This window comes from Pelophylax lessonae (genome assembly GCF_965119305.1).
Source record: "Pelophylax lessonae genome assembly, chromosome: 4".
Taxonomy (NCBI): Eukaryota; Metazoa; Chordata; class Amphibia; order Anura; family Ranidae; genus Pelophylax; species Pelophylax lessonae.
This window is the reverse complement of record NC_138771.1, coordinates 78,202,721-78,217,412: the sequence shown is the minus strand read 5'-3', so window position 1 is coordinate 78,217,412 and position 14,692 is coordinate 78,202,721. Positions and strand designations below refer to the sequence as shown.

Here is a 14,692-nt window from a genome sequence, read left to right as displayed (position 1 = left end):
TCCATGGTTTCCATGTCAGCCTATGTTGTATATGAAGGAGAGGGTGACTATGTGGCTCCATCCCACTGACCAAGTCCCATTGGACGTATCTCGTATGGGAGGAGGAGCCATACTTGATGACCTCACCCGCTGCTATCCTACAGTGCCAATAGATCAGCGATCGCTGTACATTCTGACATGCTGTATATCAAGAGGAGTGTTGTGTGAATAAAATTACCGTACATGCCCACGCCATGACACTTCCACCACCATGCTTCACTGATGAGGTGGTATGCTTTGGTTAATGAGCAGTTCCTTTCCTTCTCCATACTCTTCTCTTCCCATCACTCTGGTACAAGTTGATCTTGGTCTCATCTGTCCATAGGATGTTGTTCCAGAACTGTGAAGGCTTTTTTAGATGTTGTTTGGCAAACTCTAATCTGGCCTTCCTGTTTTTGAGGCTCACCAATGGTTTACATCTTGTGGTGAACCCTCTATATTCACTCTGGTGAAGTCTTCTCTTGATTGATGACTTTGACACACATACACCTACCTCCTGGAGAGTGTTCTTGATCTGGCCAACTGTTGTGAAGGGTGTTTTCTTCACCGGGGAAATAATTCTTCAGTCATCCACCACAGTTGTTTTTTCCGTGGTCTTCTGTGTCTTTTGGTGTTGCTTTTTTTTTGACGATGTTCCGAACAGATGATTTGGCCACACCTAATGTTTTTGCTATCTCTCTGATGGGTTTGTTTTGTTTTCTCAGCCAAATGATGGCTTGCTTCACTGATGGTGACAGCTCTTTGGATCTCATCTTGAGAGTTGACAGCAACAGATTCCAAATGCAAATAGCACACTTGAAATGAACTCTGGACCTTTTATCTGCTCCTTGTAAATGGGATAATGAGGGAATAACACACACCTGGCCATGGAACAGCTGAGCAGCCAATTGTCCCATTACTTTTGGTCCCTTAAAAAAACTTTCACCTGATTTGGATGTAAATACCCTCAAATTGAAGCTGAAAGTCTGCAGTTAAAGCACATCTTGTTTGCTCCATTTCAAATCCATTGTGGTGGTGTATAGGGCCAAAAAGATTAGAATTGTGTTGATGTCCCAATATTTATGGACCTGATTGTATATCTGTTTTAAAAAAAAAAAAAAAAAGCTAAAAATTTCATATGGGTACAGTGTTGCATGACCGCACATATCATTCAAAGCACTGAAAGCTAAAAAATTGGGCAGGAGGGGGGTGAAAGTGTCTAGTATTGAAGTGGTTAATTGAGACAAGTACACACAATAGAGGGATGTGCTTTGTTCATATTTTATGTCTGAGATTTACAACAACTTTAATACTTTGACAGGTTAATTTTCATATACAGTTTTTTGCTTATTGTAGTGAATTTGGGCAACTGGCTATTGACCTGCTTGATCAAGCCTTTAAACAGGATGAAACAATGGCAATGAAGCTTCTAACTTATGAGCTTAAAAACTGGAGCAATTCCACCTGCCTGAAACTAGCTGTATCATCAAGGCTCCGCAATTTTGTGTCCCACACTTGTACCCAAATGCTGCTGTCAGATATGTGGATGGGAAGGTTAAACATGAGGAAGAATTCCTGGTATAAGGTACTTTATGCAACCATTAAAATATGTTTCTTTAGTATTTAAACAGTCTTAATGTTGTGCTGGATAATTTTAACCGTTGTCTTTTATCATTAAAAGTAGACACATATTAAGAAACATACAGTACATTTTGTAGCATTACGTTCATATTCTTTTGTTATTGTTCTTATAATATGACTAGCTAGGTAAAGCATGTGCCCAGTAAAAGGATTTCAGATTTACAATTGAGTTTGTATATCTGGAAATTGTTTAATTTGAATGCTCTGTGCCTTAAAAAAAATCAAAATAATGTTAACATTCCAAAGAAATACTAATTACCACACATTTTAGCTCAATATTAGATTACCTTTCCCTGCAAGTGACCTTTTTCATTAAATGAAGCTTCTTCAATAAACTATTTTTAACATTTAAAATTTTTGTGTTCAAGGTTATTTTGAGTATTTTGGTTCCGCCTACAATTCTAATGCTTGAATATAAAACCAAGGCAGAAATGTCCCACATCCCACAGTCTCAAGATGCCCACCAAATGGCAATGGATGACAGTGAGAACAACTTCCAGCAGGTGCCAGAGAACATTGCCATGGTAAGTTAAGAAAACTACAATTTTTTAGTGGTTTATGGATAAAGGAGTATGATTAGAGTACAGGAAAAGAACACATTTAAATGTGTAATATGGGAAACGTACATAACTGACTGGGTAGAATTCTTATGTTTTAACTGGTTTATACACATTTTTTTTTTCCAACTTCTTAACCACTTACCGCATACTAACGTAGGTCTACGTCAGTAAACTTTGCGGTAGTGTACCGGGATGATGCCTCTAGCTAGAGGCACCATCCCGGTACCGTGGTTTAGAGCCGACGGTTGGCTTTCCGTCGGTACCGACCGATGCGGCTCGGGAGCCGCTCGATCGGTACCCGGGGGGGCGGGAGGGGACGTCCCCCCCCCTCCCGCCGCCTTCCGTGGCTTTGCCCGGGGCTCCCGTTCCACCGGGAGCCCCGAGCACCCAGCCGGCACGTCCGCCGGCTGGATGGAGTCCCGATGAATGCCGGAAACGGCATCGATCGGGTCTCCGATGACGTAACCCGGAGGCGGCGTCCATGACGTCACTTCCGGGTTACTGTGCTGCAAAAGGCGGCAAATTTGAAAAACGGCTGTATGCAAAAATGCCGTTTTCGGCGTTTTGCATACAGGGAAGTGTAGTGGAGGGGTCTAGGGTCTTTTAGACCCTCGATCCCTCCATAAAGTGTACCTGTCACTACATATTGGTGTCACAAGGGATGTTTACATTGCTTGTGACAGCAATAAAAGTGATCAGATTTTTTTTTTTTTTTTAAAACTTTAATAAAGTTAAAAAAATAAATAAAATAAATGGGAAAATAAAAAAAAAAAAAAAATTTAGCCGCCCCCGTCACCGTTAGCTCGCGCACAAAAAAAAACGTATACGGAAGTCGAGCCGCAAATGAAATCGCTGTTCAAACCACACATGTGAGGTATCGCCGCGATCGCCAGAGCGTGAGCAATAATTTAAAAAAAAGAGCTACACTCTAACTCTAAACTGGTAACCGTTACATAAATTTAAAGCGTCGCAGATTGAGATCTCTTTTGACCGTAGTTTGTCGCGATCCCACGGGGGGGGCGCAATTTTAAACCGTAACATGTTGGGTATCTATTTACTCGGCGTGACATGTTCTTTCACAATATACAAAAAAAATGGGCTAACTTTACTGTTTAGTATTTTTTAAAATTAGTGAAATGTGATTTTTCAAAAATTTTCCAAAAAAATGGCGCTTTAAAGACCGCTGCGCAAATACCGCGTGATAAAAAATATTACAATGACCGACATTTTATTCTCCAGAGTCTTTGCTAAAAAAATATATATAATGTTTGGGGGTTCTAAGTAGTTTTCTAGGAAAAAATACTGATTTAAACTTGTAAACAAAAAGTGTCCGAAATAGGGCTGGGGCTTAAGTGGTTAATCATTCCTTGATTTTCTTCATTGGTGCCCCTCTGCGCTCTCATGATCATGCTAATGCACTTGTTTATTAAAACCTTTTATTTCTATATTTTATTCCTAAAATACTAGAGAACCAGTTCCATTGGCAGCCATACATGCCCACACCATGACACTACCACCACCATACTTCACTGATGAGGTGGTATGCTTTGGTTAATGAGCAGTTCCTTTCCTTCTCCTTATTCTTCTCTTCCCATCACTTTGGTACAAGTTGATCTTGGTCTCATCTGTTCATAGGATGTTGTTCCAGAACTGTGAAGGCTTTTTTAGATGTTTGGCAAACTCTAATCTGGCCTTCCATTCGCCCAGGTTCCCTGCTTTCCTGTTGTGGTTAGTTATTATTAACCCTTTCTGTTTGTGCATCAGTTTGAGTACTACTTGTGGGTTAATCACTAATTATATACTGAAAATAATGGATCACAAGGAAAGCGCAGTGGTGCTGAGGGGCTTACAATGCTAAGATCACTGGTCCCTGCCTAAGTGTTTTCTAACCCCATCAGAGCAAGTCCCCCCTTCTCTATTTTTACTCACAAGGTTGTCTTCCTCGTTGCCATCACCTTTGCAAGGTGTTTGTGAGTTGGTAGCCTGAACCTGTAAAGAATTCTTTCTTCTGCTTCACTGAAACCAGGTTGATGTTTCTGAGGTGGTTTCTTTCTTTCTCCCTAGCCATAACATTATTCTACTTTTACTGTCTTGCTTCACGTCCTCCGAAGAAGATTTCACTCCATTGTTTGGATGTGGTATGTACTGTTCGAGTCTATCTCTCAGCTACAGCACCTTTATAGACCAGGGGTGCTCAACATTTTGAACAGCGCCAGCCACTTAAATGATTTGGTAATTTGTCGCAGGCCACTAGAAAATGGTTAAGAATTTCCAATTTTTTATTTTGAAAAGTGTAATGAAGATTTTAAAGTCAGGATAATCATTCTTCATGGGACCAATCGCCATTGGATGTTTACCCATTTTACCACTTTACTTTACCCACTGGATGCCTCGCAGGGACACAACGACCTGGAACGCCCTGAGTCGCAGCGTACCCCTTGGCTGGCAGCACCCTCACTTCGGGTGGGAGGCAGTCTGCCCGGAGCGGAGCCCATGGTATAGTGAGTAACTGTTCCCCCCCCCCCCCCCGCCCCTGCTGGCCTTGTGGGGATGTGGGCCCTCCCCTGGGGATAATGGGATTTTTGCCTCCCAAGAGATCCCCCTGGTCTGCCGGTGCCCGGTCTGTGTGTCCTTCTCTGTCCCCATGTGGGCTGTGTGTCTGGAGTGTCTCTGGCACTCGGGGGGGGGGGGGGTGTGACATGTTACCTTGGGCTTGCTGGTCCCTGCTGTGGTTCCTGAGGCCTTCATGTGCCGATCCCTAGCCGCATGGTGCGCCATGGACGCCGCCATCTTGGGTGTGGGCAATGGAATTTTTTCCCCCATAGACTTGTATGCGGCAGCCATTTTCCTTGCAGCTTCCTATTATTTTGTATGGGCATCCATCTTTGTGTAGCCCTGGTGCCATACTTGACAGTGTATCCCTATCAGGCGACATCACTTCCTGTGTGGTCATTACCTGCTGCTGAGCCGAGGTCACTTCCTGCTTCTCTCTCCATCCTGTGGAAGATTTAGGAGGCTGTGTGTCTGAGGTGGTAAAGTATTGAGGGTCCCTGCGGGCATATCCTTGCATTTTCTGCAATCAGTTTGGTTTAAAGGGGCTCCCTGCAGACCGCTGCAATCGGGGGTGGATATCGCGATCGGTGTTCTTAAAGCTACAGTACTCAGTTTTTTGCAAATTGCACTATGGAGTCCCAAACTGGAATTTCACCCTCAGACCCACTCTCTGCGACTCCCGGACAGTCTGGATCGCAGTGGCTGGCCGCGATTTCAGCTGCCCTGGAAAGCCTGGTGCTTTGGTGGAAGCACTGATTATTTCAGTGCAGGATACTTTAAAATTGGCTTATGAGCCCACGCCGGCAGGGACTTGGGTGGCTTTTGGCTTCCAGAAGTCTCCAAAAGCTGACAGGGTTCTCCTTTGTCCCGACACTTTTCACGATATTGTGAATGACCAATGACAGCGCGTTAAGCACGTGTTAGTGGTGCCAAAACGCTTTAAACGCCGGTATCCTTTTGCTGAAAAGGTTTCCAACCATTGGACGGTGCCACCTAAAGTGGACCATCCTGTTTCCAGATTAATCAAATCTCTTGTGCCTGTGGAGGACTCCCCAGTTTTTACGGATCCAGTGGACAGGCGGGTGGAATCCCTTTCCCGCCATCTTCACGTGCTGGCGGGTTCCATTTTGAAACCATTTTTTGTATCTGTGCTAGTATTGCAGACAGTGACGGAATGGATTAGGGGTTTGCGGGAGTCTTTGGACCCCAAGACTGTTCCTCCGGAACTGCTGGAACTGTTGGACCAGGTGATCCAGGCTCTGGTGTTCCTGTGTGATGCGTCTTTGGATGTGGCTCCCCTGGGGGCCAGGGTCTCTTGGCCGTGGGCATTGTTTTAAGACTCATGGTCTGGTTGAAGAGCTGGTCGGCTGACCAAGCTTCTAAAAAAGCCTTAGCTGATCTCCCCTTTCTGGGAGACAGGTTGTTTGGCGACTCATTGGATGAGTTGATCAAGGGCCTGACTGGCTGGAAGAATACTCCTCTTCCTCGATCCTCCAAGGGTAAGACACCCCGTCCTAAGCGGGGTCCCTCTTTTTCCGCTCATAAATGTTTTTTTCATGCCTCCGTGGTGCAAGTAAAAGGTAAGCTGTTCAGAACTTCTGGAGGTACTAAGAAACCCTGGGGCAAGTCGAAGGCCGGTCAGTCCAGTGCTGCAGACAAGTCCTCTTCAGCATGAAGGGGCGCCCCCACCCGTCTTAGGGGTGGTTGGACGTCTGCGCTTCTTTCAGGAACCCTGGGCTTCCTTCATTCAGGACGAATGGGTTCACGAACTGGTTTGTTCCGGGTACAAGATCAAATTCTGGTCCCGGCCAGGGGACAGGTTTTTTCAGTCAAATCTTCACCTGTGTCTGAAGGATCTTCGGGAGGCTGTGCAAGATCTCATCAAGGGGTGATTGTGCCAGTTCCCCAACAGGAACACTCTCAAGGTTTCTATTCAAACCTGTTTACAGTGCCCAGAAAGGAGGGCAAGGTGCGTCCAATCCTGGACCTCAAGGCTCTGAACCGCTTTGTGCGGGTGCAGAAATTCCGAATGGAGTCCATTCGGTCGGTGGTGGCATCTTTGAATCGGGGATTTTCTGGCTTCCATCGATCTCAAAAATGCATATCTCCACGTCCCCATATTCGAGGGACATCAGCGATTTCTCCGCTTTGCGGTGGCAGAGTAGCACTTTCAATTCGTGGCGTTACCCTTTGGTCTCGCCTCGGCTCCCAGAGTTTTTACCAAGGTCCTAGCTACTGTGCTGGCCTTGTTGCGTCGATGAGGTATCTCCATTGTGGGGCATCTGGACAATCTCCTGTTGCTAGCAGTTTCCCATTCGGATCTGCTGGAAAACATCTCCATCACAATTCGGACCTTTCAGGACTTCAGGTGGATGATCAATGTCACCAAATCTGCCCTGACTCCATCTGTGCGGGTCACCTATCTGGGGCTGATCCTCGAATCTGCTTTGTTGAGGCTCTTCCTTCCTTTGGACAAGCTTCAGAAGTTGCAAAGGGCGGTCCAATTGCCGATCAGTCCTCCTTGTGGGCTTGCATGAGGGCCTTGGGTCTGATGGTCTCGACCTTCGAAGCAGTTCTTTTTGCTCAGTCTCACACGAGACAGCTGCAGAAAGAGATTTTGTCAAAATGGAACAAAGATCTTCGGTCATTAGACCTGAAGATTCGGTTGAGCCATCTCAGCTCTCTTGGTGGCTCCAGTCACCTGTCCTGTGCCATGGGAAGTCCTTCCTGACGGTATTTTGGACGGTGGTCACCACGGACGCCAGCCTATCAGGCTGGAGTGGAGTGCTGGAGAAGCTCTGTTCTCAGGGAACTTGGGCGTCGAAGAGTCTTCCTTGCCAATTAATATTCTGGAGCTGAGTGCGATCAAGCTCTGCCTGCTTCACTTGACGAGTCAGCTACACGGCTCTCCGGTTTGGGTCCAGTCGGACAATGCCACGGCCGTGGCTTAAATCAATAATCAAGGGGGCACCAGGAGTGCCCTGGCGGCCAAGGAGGTGGCCGAGATTCTAGTATGGGCTGAATGCAATGTTCCGGCTCTTTCCACAGTCCACATTCGAGTGTGGAGAATTGGCAAACGGATTACCTGAGTCGTTAGGTGTTGGATCAGGGGGAGTGGTCCCTGCATCTGGAGGCGTTCCCTGTGTGTCCTGTGGGGGACCCCGGACGTTCATCTGTTTGTATCTCACCTCAACAGGAAAGTTCAGAGGTTTGTGGCCAGGTCTCGGGATCCTCTGGCCGACACCACAGACGCTCTGGTGGCTCCTTGGAGTCAGTATTGCCTGATCTATGCCTTCCCTCTGCTCTTTGTTCTTTCTCCTGCTAAGGTTTTTTCGCAGGGTGGCGATGTTGGGCATTCCGGTCGTTTTGGTGGCACCAGACTGGCCTCGGTGGTTTTGGTACGCAGTGCGGGTAAAAATGGTCATGGATCCTCCATGGCGTCTTCCTTTGCAGGAATATCTGCTATCTCAGAGACCGATCTTCCATCCTGCTTTACGGTCGCTGGCTTTAACGTCTTGGCTGTTGAAAGCAAGGTGTTGAGGGATAGAGGTCTTTCTGATTCTGTGATTCCTACCCTTTTGAAGGCCAGGAGGTCGACATCTAGGAAGATCTAGCATCGTACGTGGAAATCGTACTTTTCTTGCTGTGAATCGCTGCAGCTGCACCCTCGCTTGTTTTCTATAGCTAGGGTTTTGGCCTTTTTACAAAATGGGGGTTGAGCAGCGCTTGGCGTTGGGTACTATCAAGGGCCAGGTTTCGGACTTGGCTATTAACTTCCAATGTCTGTTGGCTACTCAGTTTAAATCGCACCTTCGTTCAGGGGGTGTGTCATCTGGCCCCTCAGTGAAGATTCCCGTTACCGCCGTGGGATCTTAATCTGGTTTTGTCTGTTCTTCAAAAGCCTCCTTTTGAGAATATTAGGGAGATTTATCTGCTTTCTTTGTTGCTGAAGGTTGCCTTCCTACTCCTAGTGGCTATCACTTCTGCCAGCAGAGTCTGAGTTGGTGTTGTCCTGTCCACCTTATTTGGTGGTCCCCAGGGATAAAGTGATCCTCCGACCTAATCCGTCCTTTTTTCCGTAGGTGGTGTCGGATTTTCACCTGAATGAAGACATTGTGTTGCGTTCCTTATGTCCTAAGCCTAAACATCACAAGGAAGTTGCCTTGCACTCTCTGGATGTGGTTCGGGCGATAAGGGTTTATCTGACGGTTACTGAGTCCTTCAGGAAGTCGGACTCTCTCTTTGTCCTTCTGAACGGTCCTAGTAAAGGTTTGGCTGCGTCCGCTGCTGCCATTTCCAGATGGATCAGGCAGACGGTTGTTCAGGCTTATTCGATCAAGGGTCAGGTTCCTCCTTTCCCTGTTAAGGCGCATTCTACTAGAGCCCTGAGTGCCTCTTGGGCTTTTCGTCGTCAGGCCTCTGTTGTACAAGTTTGTAAGGCAGCGACTTGGTCGTCTGTGCACATCTTTACAAGGTGGATTTGTTGACTTCTTCGGATGCCTCTTTTGGCCGCAAGGTTTTGCAGACTGCTGTTTCATAAGAGAATGTTTGTTTGTACTTATCTTCAGGGTCTTTTATCTGGGTGAGCTCCTGTTGTTTGGTTGAGCTCCATGTTGCCCGGTTGGCTACGTTTAGCCTTTTGGAGTTGACTTTACTGTCTGGTTGCATTTTCCCACCCCTCATGCCTATACTGCTTTTGAGACGTCCCACTCAGCTCATGGAGATGAGGCTGCGTCTGTTGATGGACGATAGAGAAAATAAGATTTTTGTAAGATCTTACCATAAAATCTTTTTCTCTGATGTCTATCGACAGACGCAGCACCCGCCCGTCTGTTTGGGGTTGGTTCTGTTGTCTTCACTGCTTTTAAACTAAACTGATGTGCTGGGTTGTGCAGTGGGGGTTTATGCCTGGAGGGACAGTCCCCTGGGTGTGTGTATTCAAATGTTCCTGCCTAGACTACTCCGGATGGGAGGAGCATAAACCCACTCAGCTAATGGATATGGACATCAGAGAAAAAGATTTTACGGTAAGAGCTTACAAAATTTGTATTTTTTTTGTTTGAAAAACAAAACAACAAAAGCATTGACCGAAAAAAAATGTATAAAATGCATTAAAAAGTCACACCAAGTTAACCGTCTGCCTTGTCGTGGAAAATATCTATAAGCACAACCATACCAGTTGGATTTAAGAACTATTTCTGGAGCATTACACAGTTCCGAATATTATCTCATATTTACACAGGAATCACGTTCTGTTACCTAAGGTTAAACCTCACACAAACTCTAGCTATTTAAAATCTGACAAACGCATGCAGAAAAGTAAAAAAAAAAAAGGTGTGCAAATCAATAAGTAGAAGCAGCACTAGAAAAATATGTAAATTAAGTGATAGTGGATAGTAATGCGCTTCAATAGTAAACCAACAATATTAATGTGTAAAACAATCAAATCTTGTAGGTGCAAAAATAGTGCACAAAATTGGAGGACTTCAGAATCATGTGTAAACAAAATACAGTTTATCAATTGAAGTCCATAATCAAACATGTGCAAATAATATGTTCAGTGGCGAGTCCACATTTAGATGGTGACTGTGTTCAAATTCAGACAAAATTTTTAGACAAAACGGTGCCTCCAAATAAACTTGACAATGTGATAATAAAATAACGCCCAGTGATGAAGATGGACTCTTACCAGAGATGATGGAGGTAAAAACTTCAAGCAAAGTAGGTAGATGATCCCGTGTTAGAAGGACTGAAGAGGTGGAGCACTCTCCTTGAGCATCCTCCAGATCACATCCACCCACAGCATCCAGAAAAAAACTTGGTGCGGCTCAAGATGAAGTGGCCCAAAGATGCATTCCCAAAAGAAAGAAAAGGACTAATAGTGCATTATCCTTTAAAACCAAATTTAATAAAGGAAAATACACTTACAGCAATCCAAGTTAAAAAGATGCAACAAGCTGAAGAATGTCACGGCTGTCTGCAGAACGGTATCGTGACAAAATGACAGCGCGACCAGCTCCTTCCGACGCGTTTCCACACAAGGGGTCGTCTACTGGGACTGGAGCATGCAGAAGTTTGGGTTAATTTCTTTGAAGACTTTATATTAAAATGGCTAGTGGATTTTGAGATCTATAGAGGCAGCTCAAGTTACATGCAAGTTTCATTAAAAGGTAGTGTTTACTTTTCCACCTCTTGAACCTCTAATGGTCATTTCTTTATTTTTATAGGTGATCTCTTTGACCAATGGGAAAGCAGGGGAGGTGGTAAAGTTTGGCTCTTTACAGGAAAAGTAGATACTTCCATTTACCTTAGGGCTCGTTTACACGTGCTTCAAAAAAGGTCTTTGGACACACTTTTTTTTAAAGCTCTCTGAATGCCAGTCAAAGCTCCTGTCACTAAATTAAATGGTTAGCTTACAGTCCTGTTTACACCTTGTGTTTGCTTTGTTTTGCTTCAAAAATTATATCCCATGTCACTTTAGTGGTGCTTCAAAACGTCTTCAAAGCATCCATAGAAGTCTGACAAAGCTCGCTTGAAGCACCTGCAGCTTTTGTTAGGCATTAATTCAGCCTTAGACTTTGTTTTGGAGGTATTGCGGTTATGTGATATCAACACACGTACAGGGCATTTTTTGAAGCATCATCAAAGCAACAAGGAAGAATTGCAGGAGCATCAAAAAAACATGTTGAAGCAGTAGGCGCTTTGTGTGTTGAAATCAAAGTAAGTGTAAATGAGCTAATGGTGTCCTCTTCTCTGGATCTGCAAATGATAGTATGCAGTGATTTGGATACTAGTGATAGAATGTTTGTTTTTTTATTTTCATTTTTTGTCCCGGGGAGGGGGGGGGGGAGGGGACATTGAAGGGCATATTTAGAAATGTATGTGAAATTTACTATAAATCCACTGCAAATGTGCTTCCTGTTGAATATGTTTTAGTATAAAGTGAAATATTAACCAACATATTCACTGCTTTATGTTTTATGCCCCTTATTGAGCAAGGTGTGTACTGAGGGCCTATCACAGCTGTAGTGCCAAAGGGTTGAATGTGAGCGATTTAGTGCTTTCCTTGTACCTTCACTCCTAATGGCAAACCTGGGTTGAATGGGAAAAACTTCCCTGTGTACCTAGCATTAGAGTGCAATCACACTTGCGAATGCACCTGCACTCCGATTATACTTGAAAACCTTAGTGGGGGTTCATGCATTTTGCTGCAAGGGGCAGCCTCATTGAAAGCAGTGGGAGGCTGTTGGCTTTCTCACGCAGTGATCACACGCAAGATGCTGCTAACTATAGGGACATTAAAGTGGAATAAGTTAATTACTAATACAAAGTTTATGTACATTGAGGTATACTGCAGGCAGCTCTGAAAGCATGCAGTTGGCTTATTTGCTTTGTTTTGTATGTTTTAGAATGTATTTAGGGAGGTCCAGGTTTTTGACAGTGCCCAAGTTAAGAATGAAATTGAGATTCAGACAAGAACTCGAAGACTTCCTATTGCTCAGAAGTTCTATGCATTCTACCATGCCCCAATTGTGAAGTTTTGGTTTAACACGGTAAGCATTGATAACTTTTTTTTTTTTTTTTTTTTTTTTTTAGTCTTTGTTTTTTAAGGATGTCCTGCAGTGGTGTTAGATGTAATTTCATTATTATTGTGGGTACACATTTCCTCTGGGGTATATGACCTGCCCTTAGGAGGTTGGACACTAAGAAGATCTAGGCTGCATTCACACGGGTGTTTAGCCATGCTGCATATCCCAGCATCAAGAATCTACAGTGCAATGACAGGATGTTGGGGGCTGCTGCTATTTGTGCACAGTAGGGACGGGCTCAGGCATGTTCAGATCGTACCCACAAGGAAGCCCTCACTGCACACCACCAATCATAGGTAGTGAAGCATTTCTCGGCCCTCAGCTGTATATAAACTGCCTATGATTGGGGGTGTGCAGTGACCACTTCCTGGTGGGTACAATCCGAACATGCCTGAGCCCATCATTACTGCCCAGCTAGCGATTACTTGCAGTAATGAATGCACTTTGTTTGCTACACTCCTGTGTGAATGCAGCCTTAGTCCTCCACTGTGTGCTGCACCCATGAACAAGGCAATACAAGGCTCTGTTTTTATGTTACACTTTTCCTGACTGGTTTAGGCTTGACTGGTAGCAAACACACAGTATCTCACAAAAGTGATTACACGCCTCCCATTTTTTGTAAATATTTTATTATATCTTTTCATGTGACAACACTGCAGAAATTACTTTTTTTTTTTCTACAATGTAAAGTAGTGAGTGTGCAGCTTGTATAACAGTGGAAATTTACTGTCCCCTCAAAATAACTGAACACACAGCCATTAATGTCTAAAACGCTGGCAACAAAAGGACAGGTTCCATTCAGAACAGGCCTCACCATGATCGACCAAAGAAGTTGAGTGCACGTGCTCAGCGTCCTATCCAGGTTGTCTTTGGGAAATAAGGTATGAGTGCTGCTATCATTGCTGCAGAGGTTGGGTGGGGGGGTTGGGTCAGCCTGTCACTGGCAAGCTACAGTTTATTGAGAGAACCATAAATGCCAACATGTAATGTGACATACTGACAGCATGATCCCATGATCCCCTCCCTTCGGAGACTGGGCCGCAGGGCTGTATTCAAACATGATAACGACCCCAAATACACCTCCAAGATGACCACTGCTTTGCTAAAAAGCTGAGTTTAAAGGTGATGGACTGGTCAAGCATGTCTTCAGACCTAAACCCTATTGAGCATCTGTGGGGCATCCTCAAACGGAAGATGGAGGAGCGCGCGCTGCCGATGTCTCGCTTCCGCCTCAACTCTGCAGCGGGAGTGCCGGTGCACGGGGCCAGCGGACGCTATCACTCCCCGCTGAGAAAGACAGGCAGCTGTTATAAACACAGCTTACCGTTCTTTTCTCTGGATGCAATGTGAAGTCTTAAATGTGCAATTAATACATATGAATAAATTAATTTTAATTAATTGCACATATAAGACTTCACATTGCATATTTATTTGGATGGTATTGTATTTATATTGTTACTATTGTCCATGTAAAGTACACACGTCATCATTAGGTATATATTAATTGTATAGATTATATTAATTTAGCACTTGTCACTTTTTGAATTTTGCACAAAGGAGCAGCGCTGATATACACACCATCATATAACTCTCAAGGTTTCTACCTTCACTATCAGCAGCAGCCCATATATATCTCACAGTTACATCCTGGTTTTGCAAATAGACAGTATAATTCTCATTGGCGTTTACATCTTATGTTTCTTCCTAAGCGTGGATTCATTGATATTCCTTGAAACAGTCCCATAGACACACTCTTAACCACTTCTGGACCGTAAGGATTTGTCCCCTTAAAGACCAGGCCATTTTTTGCTATTCGGCACTGCGTTATTTTAACGGAAAATTGTGCGGTCATGCAACGCTTTTCTCAAAATAAAATTGATGTCCTCCTTTTCCCATGAATATAGCTTTCTTTTGGTGATTATTTGATCACCTGTGCGATATATATATATATATATATATATATATATATATATATATATATATGTGTGTATATATATATATATATATATATATATATATATATATATATATATATATACGGTACAGACCAAAAAAGTTTTCTTTATTTTCATGACTATGAAAATTGTAGAGTCACACTTCAAGAGGTAGTCACCTGAAATTGTTTTCACTTCACAGGTGTGCCCTGTCAGGTTTAATAAGTGTGATTTCTTGCCTTATAAATGGGGTTGGGACCATCAGTTGTGTTGTGCAGAAGTCAGGTGGATACACAACTGCTAGTCCTACTGAATAGACTGTTAGAATTTGTATTATGGCAAGAAAAAAGCAGCTACAAAGAAACTGACTCACATGCGGACCGCCCCAGGAAAGGAA

The 14,692-nt window shown here is 44.1% G+C and overlaps 1 protein-coding gene across 1 annotated transcript in view; it reads left to right on the top strand.

Moving 5' to 3' along the window:
• The window catches only part of LOC309553129 (transient receptor potential cation channel subfamily M member 7-like), a 250,318-nt gene that overhangs the window by 85,373 nt on the left and 150,253 nt on the right, over positions 1-14,692 (top strand). The window contains exons 17-19 of the mRNA XM_082254029.1: positions 1,375-1,603; positions 2,028-2,183; positions 12,182-12,325. Coding sequence (XP_082110155.1) covers positions 1,375-1,603; positions 2,028-2,183; positions 12,182-12,325 — 529 coding nt within the window. The remainder of the gene's footprint in view (positions 1-1,374; positions 1,604-2,027; positions 2,184-12,181; positions 12,326-14,692) is intronic.